This window comes from Salvelinus alpinus, chromosome 12, assembly GCF_045679555.1.
Source record: "Salvelinus alpinus chromosome 12, SLU_Salpinus.1, whole genome shotgun sequence".
In the NCBI taxonomy this organism is placed as follows: domain Eukaryota; kingdom Metazoa; phylum Chordata; class Actinopteri; order Salmoniformes; family Salmonidae; genus Salvelinus; species Salvelinus alpinus.
Genome location: NC_092097.1, coordinates 31,293,494 through 31,316,550, shown reverse-complemented (window position 1 = coordinate 31,316,550; position 23,057 = coordinate 31,293,494). Strand labels below are relative to the sequence as shown.

General features: G+C 44.1%; 1 protein-coding gene across 1 annotated transcript; it reads left to right on the top strand.

Moving 5' to 3' along the window:
* Positions 1-10,879: 10,879 nt before the first annotated feature.
* On the top strand, positions 10,880-14,832 carry LOC139535867 (class E basic helix-loop-helix protein 40-like). Its single transcript, XM_071335732.1, has 5 exons — positions 10,880-11,262; positions 11,405-11,468; positions 11,760-11,867; positions 12,256-12,379; positions 12,759-14,832. Exons 1-5 carry the CDS (start codon positions 11,189-11,191, stop codon positions 13,652-13,654), a joined length of 1,266 nt encoding a protein of 421 aa, XP_071191833.1. The 5' UTR covers positions 10,880-11,188; the 3' UTR covers positions 13,655-14,832.
* The last annotated feature ends 8,225 nt before the right edge of the window (positions 14,833-23,057 follow it).

The window sequence follows — 23,057 nt, the reverse complement described above, 5'->3', positions numbered from 1 at the left end:
ATTACATTTAAAATGTGGACTTATTTCTGGTCATGCCCCAGAGATCCATGTCCCTAATGTTGAGGATAGCCAAATGCAGTTCCTTTGAAATCATTGTGAAAATAAACTTATAAAACATTGAACAAATTGATGGGCATGACACACTCTGTCAACCCACTCTGGTTTAATGAGCCTAAACCTTTGAATCACTAAAGGTAATATCTTTGGTAACAAAATGCATTGTGAGTTGATAGGGGTGTACTTGCTCTTTGTCTATTGGGTTACTGCTGATTTGGTTGACCAGCATGTACTAGCCTGTTGTCCTTCTGACCTGTTGCGCTATTTCTCTATGAATGTCACTGTTTTTTTCCCCTACTGGGAAATATAATTAAATTAGCTTTATTTGGTTATGTCCGTGTATAATTGGTTCATTCAGTGTAAATTATTCAGATCCTTTGGGGCTTTCCATATTATTTTTCCGCATTCCAAATAGTTAAATATTTTGTCACGGTATCTGCGTGTTGGGGTGTGACGTGCATGTTGGTGGTAAAATTGAATTATTTAAACCCTTAGATTTCCATAAAGGATACAAAGTAGTAGTATGTTGCATATCATTTTCTTTCAGATAAATCCATTTGTTTGGTGAGCAATTTAGGCCTCTTCAAGCCAAGGCAGTATAGGCTACCATGAAAGAAGCTTGTTTAATTGACAGCAGTCACAGGAGTGTGGAGCAGGCGGGTGCACATTAGGTATAAAAAGTAGCCGTGTGGTGGATGTGCCCTCAGCACACAGCGGGGCCCCGAGAGGCCATCAGCAGATCGACGTGATAACCAGTGTGGCGCACGGCAACAAAGCAGCCTGCCTTCAGACACATTGCCAGGCACATTGCCACACATTGCCAGTCCGCCGTGCACGTGGAATAGCAGATGATTCTGATAGCATGAAATAACATTGCTTGGCCCTTCACACTTGTTGAAGCGAAAGCAATTAGTCTGGTTGTCTCTATAAGCAAAAAGATCTCTTAGAAAAATAAATGCCTCATGCAGGTGCACTTTATTCAACAGGGTCCTAAAAAGTGCTCCTACAAATATCAGAAGAACCATGTCAATTATTGCACACTTGAATAAATATTTATAATTTTCAAAAAATATGTAACTATTACATAAAATTCTAATGTGAATTGTAGGCTTCTGAATATGGATTCATTCCAAGTTAACCATTAAGGGCTTGCAAACATTTCCACCATTTTACAATAGAGGCATTATGCTATGTGCGGTTTTACACACATCCTCTTAAAATTGTAGGGCCTATCTTGCGTCTTCAATTCATTTTCTTTGACATGTAATGCAATGCATTCTGCAATATCACATTTTATTTGTGACATACTTCGTACTCACATCAGCTACGGAGAGCGAGATCACACAGTCGTTCGGAACAGCTGGTACTCTCATGCATGGTTCAGTGCTGCTTGCCTCGAAGCAAGCATAGAAAGAATTTAGCTCATCTAGTAGGCTCGCATCACTGGGAAACTCACAGCTGGGTTTTTTCCAGCCCAGCTACATCCGATAAGCGTCAGAGCCAGAGTAGTAGGATTCAACCTTAGTCCTGTATTGACATTTTGATGGCTCGTCGGAGATTGTACCGCGATTTCTTATAAGCGTCAGCTCCTTGAAAGTGGTAGCTCTAGCCTTTAGCTCATTTCGGATGTTGCCTGTAATCCATGGCTTCTGGTTGAGATATGTACGTACGGTCACTGTGGGGAAGACGTTGTTGATACACTAATTAATGAAGCCGGTAATTCATGTGGTAAACTCCTCAATGTTATCGGATGAATCCCTGAACATACAGTATTACAGTCAGTGCTAGCGAAACAGTCCTGTAGCTTAGGATTCACTTCATCAGACCACTTCCGTATTGAGAGCGTCACTGGTACTTCCTGTTTGAGTTTTTGCTTGTAAGCAGGAATCAGCAGGATAGAGTCATGGTCAGATTTGCCAAATAGAGGGTGAGGGAGAGCGTTGTATGCATTTCTGTGTGTGGAATAAAGGGGAACTTGAGTTTTTCCCCCTCTAGTTGCACAGGTCTTGCTGGTCTTGCCATAATATGGACCTAGTCTTTCACCAAATAGGGCTCTCTTCTGTATACCACCCCTACCTTCTCACAACAATAGGACAACGACCATAAGCACACAGCCAAGACAATGCAGGTGTGGCTTTGGGACAAGTCTCTGAATGTCCTTAAGTGGCCCAGCCAGAGCCCGGACTTGAACCTGATTGAACATCTCTGGAGAGACCTGAAAATAGCTGTACAGCGACGCTCCTCATCCAACCTGACAGAGCTTGAGAGGATCTGCAGAGAAAAATGGGAGAAACTCCCCAAATACAGGTGTGCCAAGCTTGTAGCGTCATACCCAAGAAGAAGAAGAATTGCTGCCAAAGGTGCCTCAAAAAAGTACTGAGTAAAGGGTGTGAAATTTCAGTTTTATGTTTTATTTTTTGCAAACATTTCTAAAAACGTGTTTTTGCTTTGTCATTATGGGGTATTGTTTGTAGATTAACGAGGAAAAAAACTATTTAATCAATTTTAGAATAAGGCTGTAACGTAACAAAATGTGGAATAAGTGAAGGGGTCTGAATACTTTCCGAATGCACTGTAAACCTTTTGTCTTGCCCATTCACCCTCTGAATGGCACACATACACAATCCATGTCTCAAGGCTTAAAAATCCTTTCTTTAACCTGTCTCGTCTCTTTCATCTACACTAATATGGGATCATAGACATCAATATGGGATCATAGCTTTCACCTGGATTCACCTGGTCAGTCTATGTCATGGAAAGAGCCACTACTTCCGAGAAACATAGGATATTACAGTTCTTCGGGTCCTGTTGATAAGATAGTCTCGAACGGAGCTCGTCTAGTTTGTTTTCTAGTGATTGTATGTTTGCCAATAGAACTGAGGGTAGAAACCAGAGTTTGGGAGCAAAGTTGAGCAGTCAGAAATCCCGCTCATTGCTTATGGAGTTATCCTGTGCTCCATGTCCTTTCCAACTGCTCCGCTAAAAACTGCACCAAGCACCCAGGAAAAACTGCTGCTTCAAATTCGCTCCATTCATTAAAATCACAATTTAACCAACACCAATCTATTTTTGATTGGAAAGATAAGTATTTTAAAAAACATGAAAAGGTGAATGCTATTTGGTATTTATTAGGATCCCCATTAGCTGCTGCAAAAGCATCAGCTACCCTTCCTGGTGTCCACATGAAACATGACATAATACATAGTACAGAACATTATCAAGGACTGAAATACATACATTTAAAACGTCACACACAGCCTACATATCAGTACAAACACACAATATCTAGGTCTAATATATAGTACAGTGCAAATTACAATACAATATATATAAAATAGCTGTGTCTCTTCACAGTCCCCTTTGTGCAGTAAGGTGTTCTTTTATCTCTTAAAAAAAACTGGTTTTATTGAAAGCTTGAGTTACCTGTAGCCAAGGCTCTATTTAAGATTGTACTTTCCCTGCCTCTGTTCTGGACCTGTTTGCATGTCTTGTGTTCTATAAAGCGCTCATCATTTCAAATAGGCTACAGTGCATGTCATATTAAACAGCATAACACTCTAAATAGGTCAGGAGCCAGACAGGGAGCCTAAGAAGGAACACAAAATATTTTGGGGGGGTAAATTATTTCAATTTATTTTTAAGGCTATAGCCTACAAGAAATACATTGTGAAGCATTTGCGAGTGCTACACACTAGGCGCTGACATTAAGCGCTCAGCATTTAAACAACTTGTTGTTGTATTAAATCATTTTAGTCTAGAAATTGCACATATATGCTGTGATCTACTCAAATTAAATAAATTATAAATGCCTTATTAGGCTTAGTCTGCATGCCTTTGAAATCATTTTAAGAAACTCCAGTTTGGCTAGTCTGTGGCTTCAGATTTATGCGATGGTGCCTGGAGAGCAGACCAGTAGCGGAGAATATCCTCTCCATGCTTGCAGAGCCACTGGGGAGTTTTGTTTTCTATAGGTAGGCCTAAAGGTTTTTCGGCAAAATAACCCAATCAAAATGGAAAGCTCCTTGAAAGTTGGAATATGCCAGGCGTATTATAATACTACCAAAAATTAAGGACACCTTTAAGAGATCTGTTTTTTAGTTTTAAATACTTTGCTACAATGACACATTTAATTAGCTACCCAACTCATTCCTTTATTTTAGCATGTACACATAGTAAGTAAGTCATCATGCTTTTGGGATGTGTCTTTTCAGATTCCACAATGTTTCTTTAGTTGTGGACATTACTCCCTCTCTTGCTCTTGGTCCTCATATTTGTAAGTCACCTTGATTTTGCACCTGTACATTTGATCAGTTTCTTTATGAAAATATTTAGGGAACTCCATGACAGTAGCTAAAGCAAGGGGCTATAGCAGCACACAAGTAGACTACAAATGCATGCTGGGCCCGGCATGCCCTGAGCTTTTGATGTGAGCGCTACTTGGAGCGGGCGAAAAGGCCGACAAGTCAGCCTTTGGGAATCTCGCTCCAGTCAAATTGGACACGCTCTGCTCTAGCTCCGCTCCGAACACTAGCCGCGGGCAGCATTTGGTAAGCTAACACACCCACACACACACACTCATCTCCCCTTCCCTGCTCTGTTTTTAGCTACCTTAAAAATGTGGGTCGACACACACGTTAACTTAGCGATCTCAGTTCATACATTACACACATTCTTACCTCCCTTCAGTAACAGTTTGGTATGTTATAAGGACGACGCAGACAAGATTTCATGTTTAATTTATGTGACGTTTATTGTACTTATCAACGTTTCGGATGAGCGCTCTGTTTGTTTCTGTTCCTCTGTCTCTGTAGCTTCCGGGTATTCTGGAATAAAGACACGAGATACGGCAATCGGGCTGGCTTTGTAGTGCCTGTCCCATGGAAGACACCATGTCAGGAGTGATGGGATTATGTAAATGTGTTATATTGCGCTATATTGTATCATTAAAAACCGATTGCTAAGGTTCAATGAAGATAATTCATGATATGATTTTTTATTTATTTTTTATTTAACCTTTATTTAACCAGGTAGGCAAATTGAGAACACGTTCTCATTTACAATTGCGACCTGGCCAAGATAAAGCAAAGCAGTTCGACACATACAACAACACATAGTTACACATGGAGTAAAACAAACATATAGTCAATGATACAGTGAAAAAAAAATAAGTCTATATACAATGTGAGCAAGTGAGGTGAGATAAGGGAGGTGAAGGCAAACAAATATATGTATAAATAAATAAAAATATAAAAAGGCCATGGTGGCGAAGTAAATACAACACAGCAAGTAAAATAAAACTAAAAACACTGGAATGGTTGGTTTGCAGTGGAAGAAAGCGCAAGGTAGAGACAGAAATAATGGGGTGCAAAGGAGCAAAATAAATAAATAAATACAGTAGGTAAAGAGGTAGTTGTTTGGGCTAAATTATAGATGGGCTATGTACAGGTGCAGTAATCTATGAGCTGCTCTGACAGCTGGTGCTTAAAGCTAGTGAGGGAGATAAGTGTTTCCAGTTTCAGAGATTTTTGTAGTTCGTTCCAGTCATTGGCAGCAGAGAACTGGAAGGAGAGGCGGCCAAAGGAAGAATTGGTTTTGGGGGTGACCAGAGAGATAAACCTGCTGGAGCGCGTGCTACAGGTAGGTGTTGCTATGGTGACCAGCGAGCTGAGATAAGGGGGGACTTTACCTAGCAGGGTCTTGTAGATGACCTGGAACCAGTGGGTTTGGCGACGAGTATGAAGCGAGGGCCAGCCAACGAGAGTGTACAGGTCGCAGTGGTGGGTAGTATATGGGGCTTTGGTGACAAAACGGTTTAGTTTAGTGGAAAATGTAGGCTTTGGTGTTGGTAAGGGGGGCGGGTGGCGTTTTGATTGAGTTGTTGATGGGGCAGGACTGTTTTAGCTGTCCCATAATGTATACTTTTGGTGGCAGTACTGTTTTTCTTCCAGAATCACTATGTAAATAAACACCCTTGCACAGAAGTACTTTTACGGCCATCGTTTTATTTGATAGAGGTTAGGTTTTTCAGTTTAGCCTTCTGGCCTACTCTACTCTACATATGGTGGCAGCAGTGGGATGGCCCACCGCAAATCAGTGAATTCCAAAAATAGATATAAAGAAACGCGTACAGAGTTGTTCGCAGCATCAACTTTCAGAAAAGGTATCTAAAATTCAAACGGGGTGGAATACCATGGAATCATCCGGTGAAGAAGAGGTAAATTATGAGAAACTAGGAGCCTGGCCAAGGGGCCAAACACAACCAGAATCGCTTGAGTTGCAGATTGAACCACCAGATACAGCCATAAAAGACCAGCCAACTGAAGGAGACTTCAAGCAGGAGTTCCGGGGCCTACGACAATATATCCTCACAGCGCCTCACCAAGCGGAACTCGTAAGTGAGAACCCAAGATTGGGTCTGCCAACACCAGGTCGACAGAGGATTGACACAGCAGGGACTTCAACTCCACAGAAGGGTCCCCAAACAGTGATGAGGCCAGCCCCAGCACCAGGAGATCAGTCCAGCAGTGCTAACGTCCACCCTCCAGCATTTCTGAGGAAGGAGCCGAAGATGCCTTCATACCAGCAGGGGGAGGACATTGGAAACTACCTGCTGAGGTTTGAGCGAATTGCCAAGATGTGGCGGTGGCCGGAGGTAGAGTGGGCCTGCAGGCTTGTCCCATTGCTCAGGGTCAAGGCCTTAGAGGCTTACACCGCAATGGATGAGGGGTTGTTCAACATCTTGAAGGAAGCGCTGCTGGTGAAGTTCAACATCTCCCCGGAGACCTACCGTCAACGCTTCAGAGCTGTCAACGCCATCGGGTGAGTTGCCGACGGAGACATACCACCGCCTCAAGGGCCTATACCGTTGATGGGTTCGACCGGAGGAGAAGACACAGGACGAGATCGGTGAGGTCCCTCATCCTCAAGCAACTTCTACATGTTTTCCCACACGACATTCCAAACTGGGTCCAAGAGCATGAGCCCAAGGATGGACTTATGGCAGCCAGGGTGGCTATGCAGCACCTTAATCCATGAAATGGGGAGCCACCACGACCTGCAGCACCCTCTCCAAGGAGTTTCATAGACACAAGGGACATCAGAGATGCCAGAGATGGTGGAGGTAATGGTGGAGGTAACTCTGGGGGGTATGTGTCTGGGAGGAGGGAAGTAAGGCATCATGCATTTCACTCTGATGGGAGGGGCTTGACCTGTTTTTATTGTCAGCAGCAAGGGCACAAAGCTTCAATGTGTCCACTACGTAAATCCAAGCTCTCAGGTTACTGTTATGTGCCCAGAGAGGGGGATGATGTTCAGGATAGGCACAGTGGGGAAGGGTCAGTCTTGGTACCTGTAAAAGTGAATGATAAAAATCTTACTGCAATGATTGACACAGGCAGTTCCCTGTCTTTGATCAGAAAATGTAATGTACCTGGTAATGGCATTGATTATGGTCACCAGACACTGATCCAGTGTGTCCACGGTGACCAGTCACAGCAGCCCACAGCTGAGCTCACAGTTTAGATTCAGGGCCAGAAGTACCTCCTCAAAGTTGCGATAATGGAGAATCTACCTTTTGAGATGATTTTGGGGAGGGATGTGCCTGTACTCTGATATGTTGTGAAATGTGGGGGGGTCAGCTATATGAGCAGTCAGTTTGCCAGTCTGATGTTCATGTGTCATGCATAGTTGTCTCTCGTGCCCAGGCCAAAGATGGTTTACAACCTCTGCTTGACTTGTGATAGTCTGTGCTAGGGGGGAACCAAAGGGCCCAGAAAGTCATCCTGTACCTGTTGCTGACGTGTCTGGGTTAGAGGTGCAATGGGATGTTCCAAAGGTCTGGGAAGAGAGCAAGGAACTATCCAAGGGAACATCCTTCCTGGGCCGCAGAGTAGAAGAAGAGGACGAGTCGGAGGGGATCACAGAGGCATGGAAGGGATGAGCAGAGGTCATACTGGCTCACCTGGAAGAAGGTAAGCAAGATGAGCAGCTGTTTGGCGAGTATCAAGCCCTCTTCAGTCAGAAGCCAGGAAGAACCAAGGTTCTGGAACACATCATCCGTTTGAAGCCTGATCAGAACCCTATGCACCAGCTTTCTTACCATGTGTCTGAGAGGCTGGTGGTAGCCCTCAAGGAAGAGGTCCATACCATGATAGAGATGGATGTTGTTGAGCCATTATCATTGTCATTGTCCCAAAGAAGGATGTCTCTTTGCGTCTCTGCATGGACTTTCGTAAGGTGAATGCCTGCTCCCAGTTTGATGCCTACCCCATGCCCTGCATTGATGACTTACTGGAGAGAATATGTAGAGCTCATTACATCACCACATTGGATCTCTGCAAAGGGTACTGGCATGTGCCCCTGAACTAACTATCCAAGGCCTACACTGCCGTCTGGACGCCAATGCTCCTGTTCCAGTTCAAGGTTATGCCGTTTGGCCTTCATGGGGCCCCTGTGACTTTCCAGAGGACTGTGATGATTGCTGTGCTGCCTACTTGGATGACGTGGTGATCTACAGCCACTGCTGGGAGGCGCACATACAACATCTTAGCAGAGTAGTGGGGAAGATTCATGATGCGGGCTTCACGCTTAACCTCCTGAAGTATGAGTGGGCGAAACAGGAGACAAAGTACCTGGGTTACCAGCTGGGTAAGGGTGAAGTTCGGGCCTCAGGTGGACAAAGTGGAGTCCATCAGGAACAGCCCTCAACCCAGAACCAAGACACAGGTGAAGTCCTTCCTAGGTCTGGCAGCGTGGTACCGGAGATTCATTCCCCAGTTCTCGACCATCGCGGTTCCTCTGACCAACCTCACTTCAAAGGTAGCCAGCAACCCTGTGAAGTGGACTGAGGAGTGTGAGGAAGCATTCATAATGCTGAAAAAACACATGTGCTCATCCTCTGTTCTCCAGAGCCGTGATTTTCAGAAGAGGTTCCTCAAACAGGTGGACGCTTCGGCTGTGGGAATTGGAGCTGTACTGGCCCAAAGGGAGCCAGGAGAAGAGCTCATTGTGCTGTACCTAAGTCAGAAGCTCTTGCCCAGGGAAACCAAGTATTTGACCATCGAGAAGGAGGCTATAAAGTGGGCACTAGATAGCCTCCGGTACTATCTTCTTGGGAGAGAATTTGACCTGCACACGGACCACACAGCCCTGACCTGGATCCAGACCATGGTGACCGGAATTCTCGCGTGACCAGGTGGTATCTGGAGCTCCAGCCCTTCCAGTTCTTTGTCTGTCACAAGGTAGGAAAATAAAATGTCACAGCGTACTACCTATTCCGTCTCCAGAACATGGTCGCTTCAGGAGAGGAGGAAGGTAATGTGACGCAGCACACAAGTAGTTTACAAATGCATGGGGGGCCCAGCATGCCCCGAGCTCTTGATGTGAGCGCTACTTGGAGAGGGCAAGAAGGCCGACAAGCCAGCCTTTGGGAATCTTGCTCCAGTCAAATTGGGCAAGCTCTGCTCTAGCTCCGCTCACATACTCTGGTAGAGAGAGCTCATTTACTGGCAGTGGTAGACTCGTCAGGGAGCTCGCTTGTGTGCCATCTTGCGCAGTGTCTTCCTCTTTCAAGTCCTGGGGAATAGGGCCTGGTTCGAAATGAGCAGTACATCCACAGCTTCAAACTTGTTGAAGTAGAAATCTTCATTCAAATCGAGGTTAGTGATCGCTGTTCTGATGTCCAGGAGCTGTTCGGAAATGACGGTGGAAATATCATGAACATAAAAGTTAAGATCAGTGTAAAAAAACTCACAAAATAGCTAAATTGGTCAGGAGGCCGTAAGACGGAAGCTATCTACTGCAGCGCCATCTTCATATCTACAATTAATATAGTCTATTTGTCAAGGATAGCACAAGGTTAGGTTAAGACATCCACCAGGTTAGCCGACTAAACTCAACTCCACAATTTATGATGGAGTTGAGTGGCAACTAGTGTGGGCGGATTAGAGCTCCGAAGTTAATTATTTTTTGAGTTACTGATTTCAGCACCCAAAGAATAGCCTGCAATTACACATGACATTGTTCTGTGTAATTGCTGGGTAATCTTTGGGTGCTAACATCTGTCGTTTTTTATTTTAAAAAAAATAAACGTTTTTTTGTGTGAAGTTGGAGTTCCAGTCAGCCCACACTAGTCGTTGCTCAAATCCATCCTAAATCGTGTTGAGTTCAGCATCCACCAGGTAGGCCTACATGTCAATACCCGTATTATAAAGCCCTACAACATAGGGCTATTAACTTAACACAGTGGTTAAAGTTAAATAATAGAATAATGTATTGTATTTACAAATGACATGATTTTGCTTATTGGCATAGGCTTACACTTGCGATTAAATTATGTTGTGTATGAGGCAAAAGGTGAATGAGTCCCATGAACAATATAAGGATTGGGATAAGATAATATCACATTAACTCCCCATTCTATCAATTCATCGATATATTTGCAAAATTATCCCCATATCAATATTATTGATGTCTTGTTGTCAGTAGTGGATCCTGCGGAGCAGTTTTGGTGAGAAGCGTAGCTCTGTGTTGTAAACTGTAACTCTGTGTTGTAAACTGTAACCTGTCTATATGCTCCTTAGCGGTGGCGCGTATAGTGGTTACCATACAGTTGAGCATGGTGGTACACGAGACCCGGGACTCAGTCCTCCGGTGTGACGTGGAACCGACGTCCGCCCCCAGATCCTCCTTATCAGTAGAAAATGGGCAGTCCCTCCACCGAGGAGACAGCGGCGTCCAAAACGTGACTCATGTGACAGAGGTAGGTCACTCTGCGAGCGAGAGTCAGAGGGGTTTATTTAACACGTAGCTCTAGTGTCCTCCCCCACTTTCCCAACGCGCAACCAAGATTAGTGCATCTTCAGGGCTACCTCTTGACTGACTTCGTGGAGATCTCCGGGACAATTTACTCCCATTCGGCGACAAATATAATAATAACAACAATTGAAATATAAAGGAAAATACATTTTCTCTACATATTGTTAATCTCGAGTTAGTAGGAATACTGAACTATTTTTTGTGAAAGAATTTAAGGACGATTTACTTGTATTACATTTCATATGCATCCTTGAGTGAATACATTGGGAAAACAAGCTTTCCCTTTCGTGATTAGTTTGGAGTAGGCCTAAAGATAATGGAAATGGAAAGGATTCAAAGGGCGCAACTCCCTCCCAAGTACCAGCAGGCTGAGCTGTCTGACATGCAAGGGTAAGTTGCTGAGAAAGACACTTGTGCCATGGCCATGCTTGTCCTGTGCCTCTACATAGTGTCACACATTTGTCTCTCTTGACATTGAGTGCGCAACTTCACCAAACTCACATCTCATTGACTGTCTTCTGCCTTTCTTTAGGATGGATTTCCCTATATATGTATACAAATCCCGTCGGGGAATGAAACGAGCAGAGGAGTGCAAGGTTGGTAGAAATATTTGTGTTTATTCACTGTATTTTCATGGGAAATAATACTTTTGAATGTAATAATATTACAATAAGAATATTATGATTATACAATATTATTTAAACTATACATTGTTTTAAGTCACTCAGTTGGCCTGATAATTCAGATCATGCGGTGACCCGTTTTCCCATCTTATGTAAGGCTTGAAGTCCATGTTAGTGTTGATAGGGCTGCTTGTCAAATTGCTGTAGGTGTTCGGTAACCTCAATATGACTCCACCTAACCTACTTTCACACTCCTGCCTTTAGGAAAACTACAAACTACCTCATCGACTTATTGAGAAGAAAAGGCGAGACAGGATAAACGAGTGCATCGCTCAGTTGAAAGATTTATTGCCTGAGCACCTGAAACTTACAGTAAGTTCCTATTTATCTGGAAGTAGCAGAGTAATAACTAGTTCTCTGCTTGTAGATGTTAGCTAAGGCGCCGTTAAGTGGTTGCTTTGTGGTACTTCAGGTTTTGGTATCGGCGTGACTAACAGTTGAGATTTTATAAAATCATTTAAATCAATGAAGTTAAATACTTAAACTAATTCTGAAATGGTGCAAATTTCCTTAGATCAGTATTTTTATGATTCAGGTAGTGATATCGGATATATTATCAAATGTTGAAGATCGAATTTTAATTTGAGTATAACTAGTTATTGTTGTTGTTGTTCCTCCAAGTTTGTGTGTGTGCTGCTGAGTGTGTGTGTGTTCCTTAAGAGTGGAGCCCCAGCTGACAGTAGTGTGTGTTATTCTCTAGACTCTTGGCCATCTGGAGAAGGCTGTGGTTTTGGAGCTCACGCTCAAGCATGTGAAAGCCCTCACCACTCTACTGGAAAACCAGCAGCAGAAAATCCTCGCTCTGCAGAATGGCATGCAAATCGGTGAGAAGAAACATACACACACACCCCCACAATAAGATGATTCTGCAGAAGGGCATGCAAATCAGTGAATTTAAATATAGCTTGTCGTCTCTTACCTTGACTCGTTTCCATTTGGATGCAGACAACATCCTCACTAATTCTCAAATGCAGCACAGTGCATTTCTCATCTATTGCATTATTATAACATGTTACCGGAATAAGAAACTGAGACAGAATAACTCATAAGTTTAGAATGGATGTGGTTGAATATAAGGGGAAATTTTACCCATAATAAGATTTATTTCTTATGAGAATTTCTCCAAATGTGATGAGAGTAGTTTCCATAATAATGCATTGTGGTAGTTCTGTATTTGACGTTGTTGTTCCTTCCTGTCTACAGAGCAGTCCTCTCCCAGCCAGGAGAACAGTGAGGAGATGTTCCGCTCAGGCTTCCACGTCTGTGCCCAGGAGGTTTTACAGTACCTGGCCAAGCAGGAGGGTGACGGAGACCTCACACCCTCCCACATGATCAACCACCTGCACAAGGTGGTCACTGAGATCCTCCAGGTCCCTCCCCACAGCCCCTGGCCCGAAAAGACCCCCAGCCACCACCACCACCAGGCCCAGAGGGAGAAGCCTGTAGGCCAGCCCCCCAAGCCCAGCGAGGGCCACAGGAAGAACTGTGTGCCTGTCATACAGCGGGCGTATGCCCAGGTGGGCGGTGAGCAAAGCGGCAGTGATACAGACACAGACAGCGGCTACGGTGGCGAGCAGGGTGAGCATCTGGCGTCGCGTGCAGGGTACTACGGCCAAGAGAGCCAGCTGAAGAGAGCGCTGGGCGAAAAGACGGCATCATTGGGCGTCAAGCAGGAAGATGAACCTCGCCACAAACATGCCCGGGTGGAGTCATCCGATGACGAGTTTCTCTCAGGTGGAGAGTCATCCTCATCCTCTTCATCCTCCTCCAGCGGTCACGGCAGCTACATGAGCGCCTACTCCCCCCACCAGGCCCAACCTCATCCTCTCTGCATGCCCTTCTACCTCATCCCCCCTTCTGCTGCCGCTTATCTGCCCATGCTGGAGAAGTGCTGGTACTCTGGGGCCATGCCCATGATCTACCCTGGCCTGGGGGGCTCCGCACAGGGCATGCCTAGCGACACGCATGCCCAACCTTCCCTGATTACGATATCCCCCAGGGGGCACTCTCCCTCTCCCCTCACCGTGGCCCAGAGCCCCATGGACTCACCAGCCCTCCTCCAAGCGTTAAAGCCCATTAACCTGGAAACCAAAGACTGAGATACCACTGAACAGTGTTATTGAACATAGAGACTGCTCTGCCGAGAGGGAACATGGGGGAGAACATGACTGACAGTCAGATCACCCACCATCACCCCTCTCCCCTGGTCCCTCACCCCAGAGGTCAGAAGACAGAAGGGAGACAGACAGAGAGCATGCACCTGATCTGGTCCCGGACCGGTGATGCATCATCCACAGCCACACTGCTGCGAAGAGAAGAAAGAGTGAAGGTGTAGAATGAAGACAGCTGAACCTGTTACCTGACCCTCAACCTTCTGAATGTTTGACTTAAAATGCATGCCCCCACCAGAGAGCTGAGTGCACCATTGACCCCACTGATCTGGACCTGCCCTCAACACACACCCTTGGTTGAATGTAAAAGAGAGGCAATCCCGTAGATGCTGCTGTTGAGGTTTCTACATGCTGATGACACTGACAGGTCTCAGTTGTAGCTGCTGCCATAGAGACACATACCGTCCTAAATCATGTTACACCTAATGTCAACAGTCACCTTTCACACAAAGGTCGCTGTCTATCTACCTTAGGTAACCATTGCCATCACTGACAATGCCCTTTGCCCCATTTCCTATGACAACAACAAGCGCTCTGACTAAAATAATGATCCCCACAACTGTACAGCCAGGAGCAAAGGGTACGCCAATTCACACTTTATGGAGTTAGTGATGTCATCACGTGACCATGTCGAGTTGGCAATTCGCTGACTGTTGAGATGGATTATCTGTCATTATTGTGTATACTTCTTGTACATCTCTATTTTTGATATGTGTCCTAATTCTCGGACTAGAGAGAGGGGTAGTAGAGTGTGGACAGTCATTTTAGTGTAAAATAAACCCTGTACATACATGTGCTGGCCCTGGTCTGCGTTTTTCAGCAATCCGCTTCTCCTCAAATCAAACCTGGTGTTTGTTCATGCTGTTGCCTTTTACTTGTGAAAAGCTGATAAAAACATCATCAGATGTTTATTAAATGTATTTGTATGAATACTGCAGTCTAAGGAGTTGGCGAGAAGTGAATGTATACGTTTTAACAGAATATTTGTTTTCTATAGAAAGAGGTACTTGGGACCTACCAGAAAGTTGTTGATGTACATACTTTGTCTATAAATGGTGATATACATTATATAAGCGTATTAATAAAGTATTTTTTTCCTGTGGAAAGCCTGTCTGCTTGGTTCCTCATGAGTGAGTAGAGAGCATCTTGAGGTGAAATGTAATCTCCTGGGATATATTTCTCCCACAACCACAACTCTGTCGGAGGGAACTCTTATAGAATGGGGAGAGTTGCTGCAGTCTGCTTACTGGACGGGCACTGCTAGTCACAAGAAGAGAAACACCGCTATGGTGACAGACAGACATACTGTGGTGGTCCCTGAACAATCAGTGCGCTCTAAAGGCCATGTTGTTTTATCTTTCATATATTTAGGAGGTTGTTTAAAGTAGAGAGCTTCACATTTCCAAAAAGTTGGACCCGGACACTAACGGACACGAGAACAATCAGACCCGAACCCAAATGGACTCTACAACAACCAGACCTAGACCCAACCCATTCCCAACCGAGTGACAAAAAAACGCTAACTAGCTAGCCATTTCACATCGGTTACAGAAGCACAATAAAGAGACCTATTATTCAGCATCCATTTTATGTAGATAGTTACAATCAAAATGTTATCACTCCATAGTCCAGTCTATATAGTTCATGGTAAACACAGAATTGGGCACTGGGTCAAAGTTCCTGTGCAATGATAATGAATAAACTGGAATCAAGGTTTAAAGAACAGGTGTAAGTTTAAATCATAGATGTTGAGTTTAACAAACCTCAGGCTGATCAAGAGACCAAATGGAGAAGATGTCAAGACTGCAAGAAGATAAAAGGGAAAGAACATTAACAGACTGACACAAATGAGAAGCCAGCAGGCACTCTTATTCACAGCTTAATATTACCTTGCTCAGTCACACACGGCTGTCACATGAACGGCCACATAGCTATCCCTGGTAGCTGTGATTGGTGAGTTGATGGGAAGGGAGGGCTACTCGGCAGCCAGGTGTAAATGAGCATGGACACACCAACCTGCTCTTCCATTTCCCTCACCATCTCTTTCCTCACCCTGCTCTAGTATGCTGACAAAGTCCTATATGTTTACAAATACAGCTCATTTAATTGACAAAAAAAGCCTCATAGACACTATTAAATATAACATATCCTACTATTCTTTGGTGTCTTCTCCCCCTAGTGTGTAGATATGATAATACATCTGCCATTTATCATCCTGTTTTTCTGTGCCGTTATCCAGTAGAGATCCTCAGCCATGTGTGGCCCCCTGCTGGGAGAATAGAGAACCATCACCTCACTGATAGGATAGAATGACTTCAACAAAACATTACAATGGTTGGGCCAATAGTTAAGACAAATATTTATTTCAACAAAGCAATAATTTCATACTTCCTTTAAAGTTGTTGGCTTATGAGTCAATACACATACTTAGATCTGTCCTCACTGTCCTGCTAGTGGGGGTTTGATGGAAGGTTCTGGGCCTTATCTTTGACTCCAGCCCTTTGGTTGATGTTCCCGCATGGGGTTGAGCTCGGGGACTGTCATCACAGTGACTCTGCCGTTGACCACGTTCTGCCCCACGTAGCCCAGAGAAAATTATTTATTTTATCTTTCGTCGTGGTGTAGGAAACAGACAGCCGTCCAGAGTAGTGTTGAATATTTTCCAGGTATTTTACAAATGTTCCATCCCGAAAATAAACAAATTTTCTCCCGGGTAGCCCGGTATTTCCCGCCAAAACAGGAAGTGTCATTCAAAAGCATTATAAAGCATATAAAGAGGCCTGTCTGGATTTGATTAGAGCTTTGATAGAAAATTCAAGCCTGATGCTACTTGAGCCTGATGAGCCATACATTAAATACATTTAATGAGCTCAAGCCCAAACCCAAATTATTGTGCTGTTATCCAATACATAGTCTATATCAGGGATCATCAACTAGATTCAGTCGCAGGACAAATGTTTTCTTCTGGGGATGGTCGGGGCCGGGACAGTTTTAGAGAACTCTCTTCTGATTGTGTCAGAGTGCAGAGTAACTGTAGCCTAACCAATTTGCTAGGGCGAGTAAGCTAGCCAACTTTAGTCAGTTACCTTGGGTACTTGACTGCCTTTGTGTGGTCAGAATGCTTGGATCAAGCCTACTCCTTGGCCAGATCGTCCAGTGTGCCCTCTGAACGCTCCAAGAGCAGAGCATGTGAGCGGAGTTGAGCGGTTGAAAGTCCCGCTCATGGCTCATGCACTCCATGTCCTTTTTAACCACTCCGCTAAAAACCGCTCCATGCTCACAGGACAACAAATTACTGCTCCAAATTTTCTCCATTCTCTAAAATCACAATTTAACCAACATTTATCTATTTTTGTGACTATCTGGACCAACCATTTGGTTTTGAAGTATTGAAACCAAACCATATGGATTTGAATTAAAAGCATTTGAATAAACATTAAAAGGTGAATGTAATTTATTTTTATTTTTTATAGAACCTTCATTTAACTAGGCAAGTCAGTTAAGAACAAATTCTTATTTACAATGACGGCCTACAAGAAGCGCATATAATTTCAAATAGGCAACATGTCATATTATACACCATATAAACACTCTAAATAGGTCAGGAGCCAGACAGGTAGCCTAAGACGGAACGAAAATTAATTATTTAGACTATATTATTTTTATTATTTCAAGGCTATAGCCTACAAAGAAATACATTGTGAAGCATTTGCGAGTGCAACACAATAGGGACATAAATCACTCAGCATTTAAACAACATTTTGTTGTATTAAATCATTATAGTCTAAATTGTGCATATAAGAAGTGATTTACTTAGAATGAAATACAAATTAAACCAAAAAATGACTTATTAGTGCATCGTTCTAGTGCTCGATGGTGCCAGGCTGCCCTTCATTACGCACACCTGTTACCATCATTACGCACGTCTGCGCTCATTGGACTCACCTGGACTCCTTCACGTTTTGATTGCCTTCCCTATATCTGTTTCCTCTGTTTCATCCCCATGTCAGCATTATTGTCGTTTTGTTTTACCCTGTCCAGACGCTGTTCGTATTCTGTTCCTGTCCGTGTTTTCATTAAATCTTCACTCCCTGTACTTGCTTCTCGTCTCCAGCGTCTGTCCTTACAGAATGCTGACACCAATATTTGAAGCATCAGGGTGGTTTTTACTTTTTGTTTTGTTGGTGACGTCAGGTCCAGGTGCCGCTGCCGTAGGAACCGGGGGTGCCTCAGCTGGCTCGCCAGGCTACCACGCCTCGGCCGGCTCATCAGGCTCCCACGCCTCAGCTGGTTCGTCGGGCTCCCTCGCTTCGGCCGGCTCATCAGGCTCACATCCCACGTCATGCATCAGCTTGCTCATCAGGTTCCCACACCTCAGTGGGATCGTCAGGCTTTCAAATCTCAGCTGGCTCGTCAGGCTCCCACGCCTCGGCCGGCCAATCAGGCTCACATATCACGTCATGCCTCAGCCAGCTCCTCAGGTTCCCACGCCTCAGCTGGCTCGTCAGGTTCCCACGCCTCAGCTGGCTCGTCGGGCTCCCACGCCTCGACCGGCTCATCAGGCTCCCATCCCACATCATGTCTCAGCCGGCTCGTCAGGTTCCCACACCTCAGCGGGATAGTCAGGCTTTCACGCCTCAGCCGGCTCGTCGGGCTCCCACGCCTCAGCCAGCTCATCGGGCTTCTACGCCTTAGCCGGCTAGTCTAGCCTCGGGCCGGTCCGTCAGGCTCGCCCAGGTGGGACGCCGGGAGGGGCCCCTAGGGGGGGGTTACTGTCACACCTGCTCCCGCTTCCCCTCTCTGGCGCTCGAGGGCGCCAGGCTGCCCTTCATTACGCATCATTACGCACATCTGTGCTCATTGGACTCACCTGTACTCCTTCACGTTTTGATTGCCTTCCCTATATCTGTCTGTTTCCTCTGTTTCATCCCCATGTCAGCATTATTGTCGTTTTGTTTTCCCCTGCCCAGACGCTGTCCGTATTCTGTTCCTGTCTGTGTTTTCATTAAATCTTCACTCCCTGTGCTTGTTTCTCGTCTCCAGCGTCTGTCCTTACAAGTTTGGTCAGTCTGTGCCTGGAGAGCAGGCCAGCAGCGGAGAATATCCTCTCCTCACTTGCAGAGCCACTGGGGATGCTAAACACCCTTTTGGTAACTCTTGCCAGGCTGGGCAGAGATGCAGAGTTGTTTTTTAAAATTTTCTATAGGTAGGCCTAAAGGCAAAATAACCCAATCAAAATGGAAAGCTCCTTGAACATTGGAATATCAAATATAGTTTTATTTGTTACACATTGTCGGTGATTAGGCCTACCACTGTTGTGTCAGCAGACTTAATGATGGTGTTTGAGTCGTGCTTGGTCACGCAGTTGTGGGTGAACAGGGAGTACAGGAGGGGACTAAGCACGCACCGCTGACGGGCCCGTGTTGAGGATCAGCGTGGCAGATGTGTTGTTGCCTACCCTTACCACCTATGGGTGGCTTGTCAGTAAGTCCAGGATCCAGTTGCAGAGGGAGGTGTTTAGTCCCAGAGTCCTTAGCCAGGCCTATTGGACCAAAATCAATTATGGCCTATTATATAGACAATAGAACAGAAATGAGGGAAATGTTTAAGAGATCAGAATCTTCTGTTTATAAATACTTAAACGCTACAATGACACACTTAGTTATCTACCCACCTCGTTCCTTTCTTTTAGCATGTGCACATAGTAAGTACACCATCATGTTTTCGGGACAATGATTATTTAGTTGTGAACACCACATCACCACGCTCCCTCTCTTGCTCTTGGTCCTCATCTTTGTAAGTCACCTTGATTTAGCACCTGTGTGTTCTATCAGCTTCTTTATGAAAATATTTAACTAACTTTATGACAGTAGCTAAAGCAAGGGGCTATAGCAGCAAAAGTAGTTTTTAGGATATTTGTACTTTACTTTTCAATTTATATTTTTGACAACTTTTACTTTTACTTCACTACATTCCTAAAGAAAATTATGTACTTTTTACTCCATACATTTTCCCTGACACCCAAAAGTACTCATTACATTTTGAATGCTTAGCAGGACAGGAAAATCGTCCAATTCACACACTTATCAAGAGAACATCCCTGGTCATCCCTACTGTCTCTGATCTGACGGACTCACTAAACACATGCTTCGTTTGTAAATGATGTCTGAGTGTTGGCGCATGCCCCTGGCTATCTGTAAATTAAAAATACAATACAATGTTGCCGTCTGGTATGCTTAATATAAGACATTTGAAACGATTTATACTTCTACTTTTGATACTTAAGTATATTTTTACAATTACATTTACTTTTGATACTTAAGTATATTTAAAACCAAATACCTTTAGACTTTTACTCAAGTAGTATTTTACTTGGTGACTTTTACTTGAGTCATTTTCTATTGAGGTTTCTTTACTTTTACTCAAGTATGACAATTGGGTACTTTTTCCACCACTGTAGACAAGTAGTCTACAAATGCATGCTGGGCCGTGCAGGCCCTCACTACTGGAGCCAAATTGGACTGGCAAGAAGGCAGACGCTCCAGCATTTGGGAATCTTGCTCTGGGCTCCAGTCAAATTGGGCGCCGCTCCACTCACATACTTTGTCCAAGAGTGAAACGCTCTGAATTTATGAACTTATGAATGGACAATCTGGCAATGCTCAGAATTTACAAACACCCAGAGCGCACTCTGATCGCACTCTGGCACTCCAGAGTGAATTTATGAACACACACAGAATTACAAATCATTTCTAGACTGCAAATTGACCACAGATATAATATGTGACTAAAACATAATAATTTTAAACCTTGCTACCATTTTTTTATGATCACGTCTCTGTAGTACGAGTGGGAATATTTGGGAACAGATTTCCAAATTTTAAATCTATTGAAGCTGATTTCCTGGTGTTTTTACAGTCTTTTATGTCCAACAATGAACATAAAAATAAACAAAAATAAGAATACACTCTACCGTTCAAAAGTTTGGGGTCACTTAGAAATGTTCTTGTTTTGAAAGAAAAGCAAATTTTTTGTCCATTAAAATAACATCAAATTGATCAGAAATACAGTGTAGGCATTGTTAATGTTGTAAATGACTATTGTAGCTGGAAACAACTGATTTTTTGACTGTCTGGAAACGGATTATTTTTAATGGAATATCTACATAGGTGTACAGAGGCCCATTATCAGCAACCATCACTCCTGTGTTCCAATGGAACGTTGTGTTAGCTAATCCAAGTTTATCATTTTAAAAGGCTAATTGATCATTAGAAAACGCTTTTGCAATTATGTTAGCACAGCTGAAAACTGTTGTTCTGATTAAAGAAGCAATAAAACTGGCCTTCTTTAGACTAGTTGAGGATCTGGAGCATCATCATTTGTGGGATCGATTACAGGCTGAGAATGGCCAGAAACAAAGAACTTTCTTCTGAAACTCTTCAGTCTATTTTTGTTCTGAGAAATTAAGGCTATTCCATGTGAGAAATTGCCAAGAAACTGAAGATCTCGTACAACGCTGTGTACTACTCCCTTCCCAGAACAGCGACAACTGGCTCTAACCAGAACAGAAAGAGGAGTGGGAGGCCCTGGTGCACAACTGAGCAAGAGGACAAGTACATTAGAGTGTCTAGTTTGAGAAACAGACGCCTCACAAGTCCTCAAATAGCAGTTTTATTAAATAGTACCCGCAAAACACAGTGAAGAAGTGACTCCGGGATGCTGGCCTTCTAGGCAGAGTTCCTCTGTCCAGTGTCTGTGTTCTTAATCTTTTATTTTTGTTGGCCAGTCTAAGATATGGCTTTTTCTTTGCAACTCTGCCTAGAAGGCCAGCATCCTGGAGTTGATGTTGAGACTTGTGTTTTGCAGGTACTATTTAATGAAGCTGCCAGAGGAAAAGTTCATTAGAGTTACCAGCCTCAGATTGCAGCCCAAATATAGTAACACACACACATCTCAACATCTCAACATCAACTGTTCAGAGGAGACTGTGGGAATCAGGCCTCCATAGTGAAATTTCTGCAAAGAAACCACTATTAAAGGACACCAATAAGAAGAAGAGACTTGCGCCTCCCGAGTGGCACAGTGGTCTAAGGCAAGCTGTGCCACTAGATATTCTGGGTTAGAGTCCATGCTCTATCACAGCCGGACGCGACCGGGAGACCCATTGGGCGGCGCACAATTGGCCCAGCGTCGTCCGGGTTAGGTGATGGTTTGGCCGGCAGGGATGTCCTTGTCCCATAGTGCACTAGCGACTCCTGTGGCGGGCTGGGCGCAGTGCACGCTGACACGGTCGCCAGGTATACGGTCTTTCCTCCGACACATTGTACAGCACTTTGAGATATTAGCTGATGTACGAAGGGCTATATAAAATAAATTTGATTGATTGATTGATTGGTGCGGCTGGCTTCTGGGTTAAGTGGGCATTGTGTCTAGAAGCAGCGCGGCTTGGCTGGGTTGTGTTTTGGAGGACGCACGGCTCTCGGCCTTTGCCTCTCCCGAGTCTGTACGGAGTTGCAGCGATGAAACAAGACTGTAACTACCAATTGGATAACTACCATTTCTAAGTGACCTCCAAAAAAATTATTATAATAAAAAGAAGAAGAAGAGACTTACTTTGGCCAAGAAACACGAGCAATGGACATTAGACCGGTGGAAATCTGTCCGTTGGTCTGATGAGTCCAAATTTGAGATTTTTGGTTCCAACCTCCGTATCTTTGTGAGATGCAGAGTAGGTGAATGGATGATCTCCACATGTATGGTTCCTACCGTGAAGCATGGAGGAGGTGTGATGGTGTGGGGGTGCTTTGCTGGTGACACTGTCAGTGATCTATTTATAATTCAAGGCACACTTAACCAGCATGGCTACCACAACATTCTGCAGCGATACGCCATCCCATCTGGTTTGCGCTTAGTGGGACTATCATTTTTTTCCCCAACAGTACAATGACCCAAAACACACCTCCGTGCTGTGTAAGGTCTATTTGACCAAGAAGGAGAGTGATGGAGTGCTGCATCAGATTACATGGCCTCCATAATCACCCGACCTCAACCCAATTGAAATGGTTTGGGACTAGTTGGATCGCAGAGTGAAGCAAAAGCAGCCAACAAGTGCTCAGCATATGTGGGAACTCCTTCAAGACTGTTGGAAAAGCATTCCAGGTGAAGCTGGTTGAGAGAGTGCCAAGAGTGTGCAAAGCTGTCATCAAGGCAAAGGGTAGCTACTTTGAAGAATCTCAAATATAAAAATGTTTGTTTACTACATGATTACATATGTGTTATTTCATAGTTTTGATGTCTTCACTATTATTCTACAATGTAGAAAATAGTCAAA

Coding starts and splice junctions, on each gene's coding strand:
- LOC139535867 (XM_071335732.1), top strand. CDS start 11,189: ATGGAAATGGAAAGGATTCAAAGGGCGCAACTCCCTCCCAAGTACCAG. Junction 11,469..11,759: donor AACGAGCAGAGGAGTGCAAG/GTTGGTAGAAAT, acceptor TCCTGCCTTTAG/GAAAACTACAAACTACCTCA. Junction 11,868..12,255: donor CTGAGCACCTGAAACTTACA/GTAAGTTCCTAT, acceptor GTTATTCTCTAG/ACTCTTGGCCATCTGGAGAA.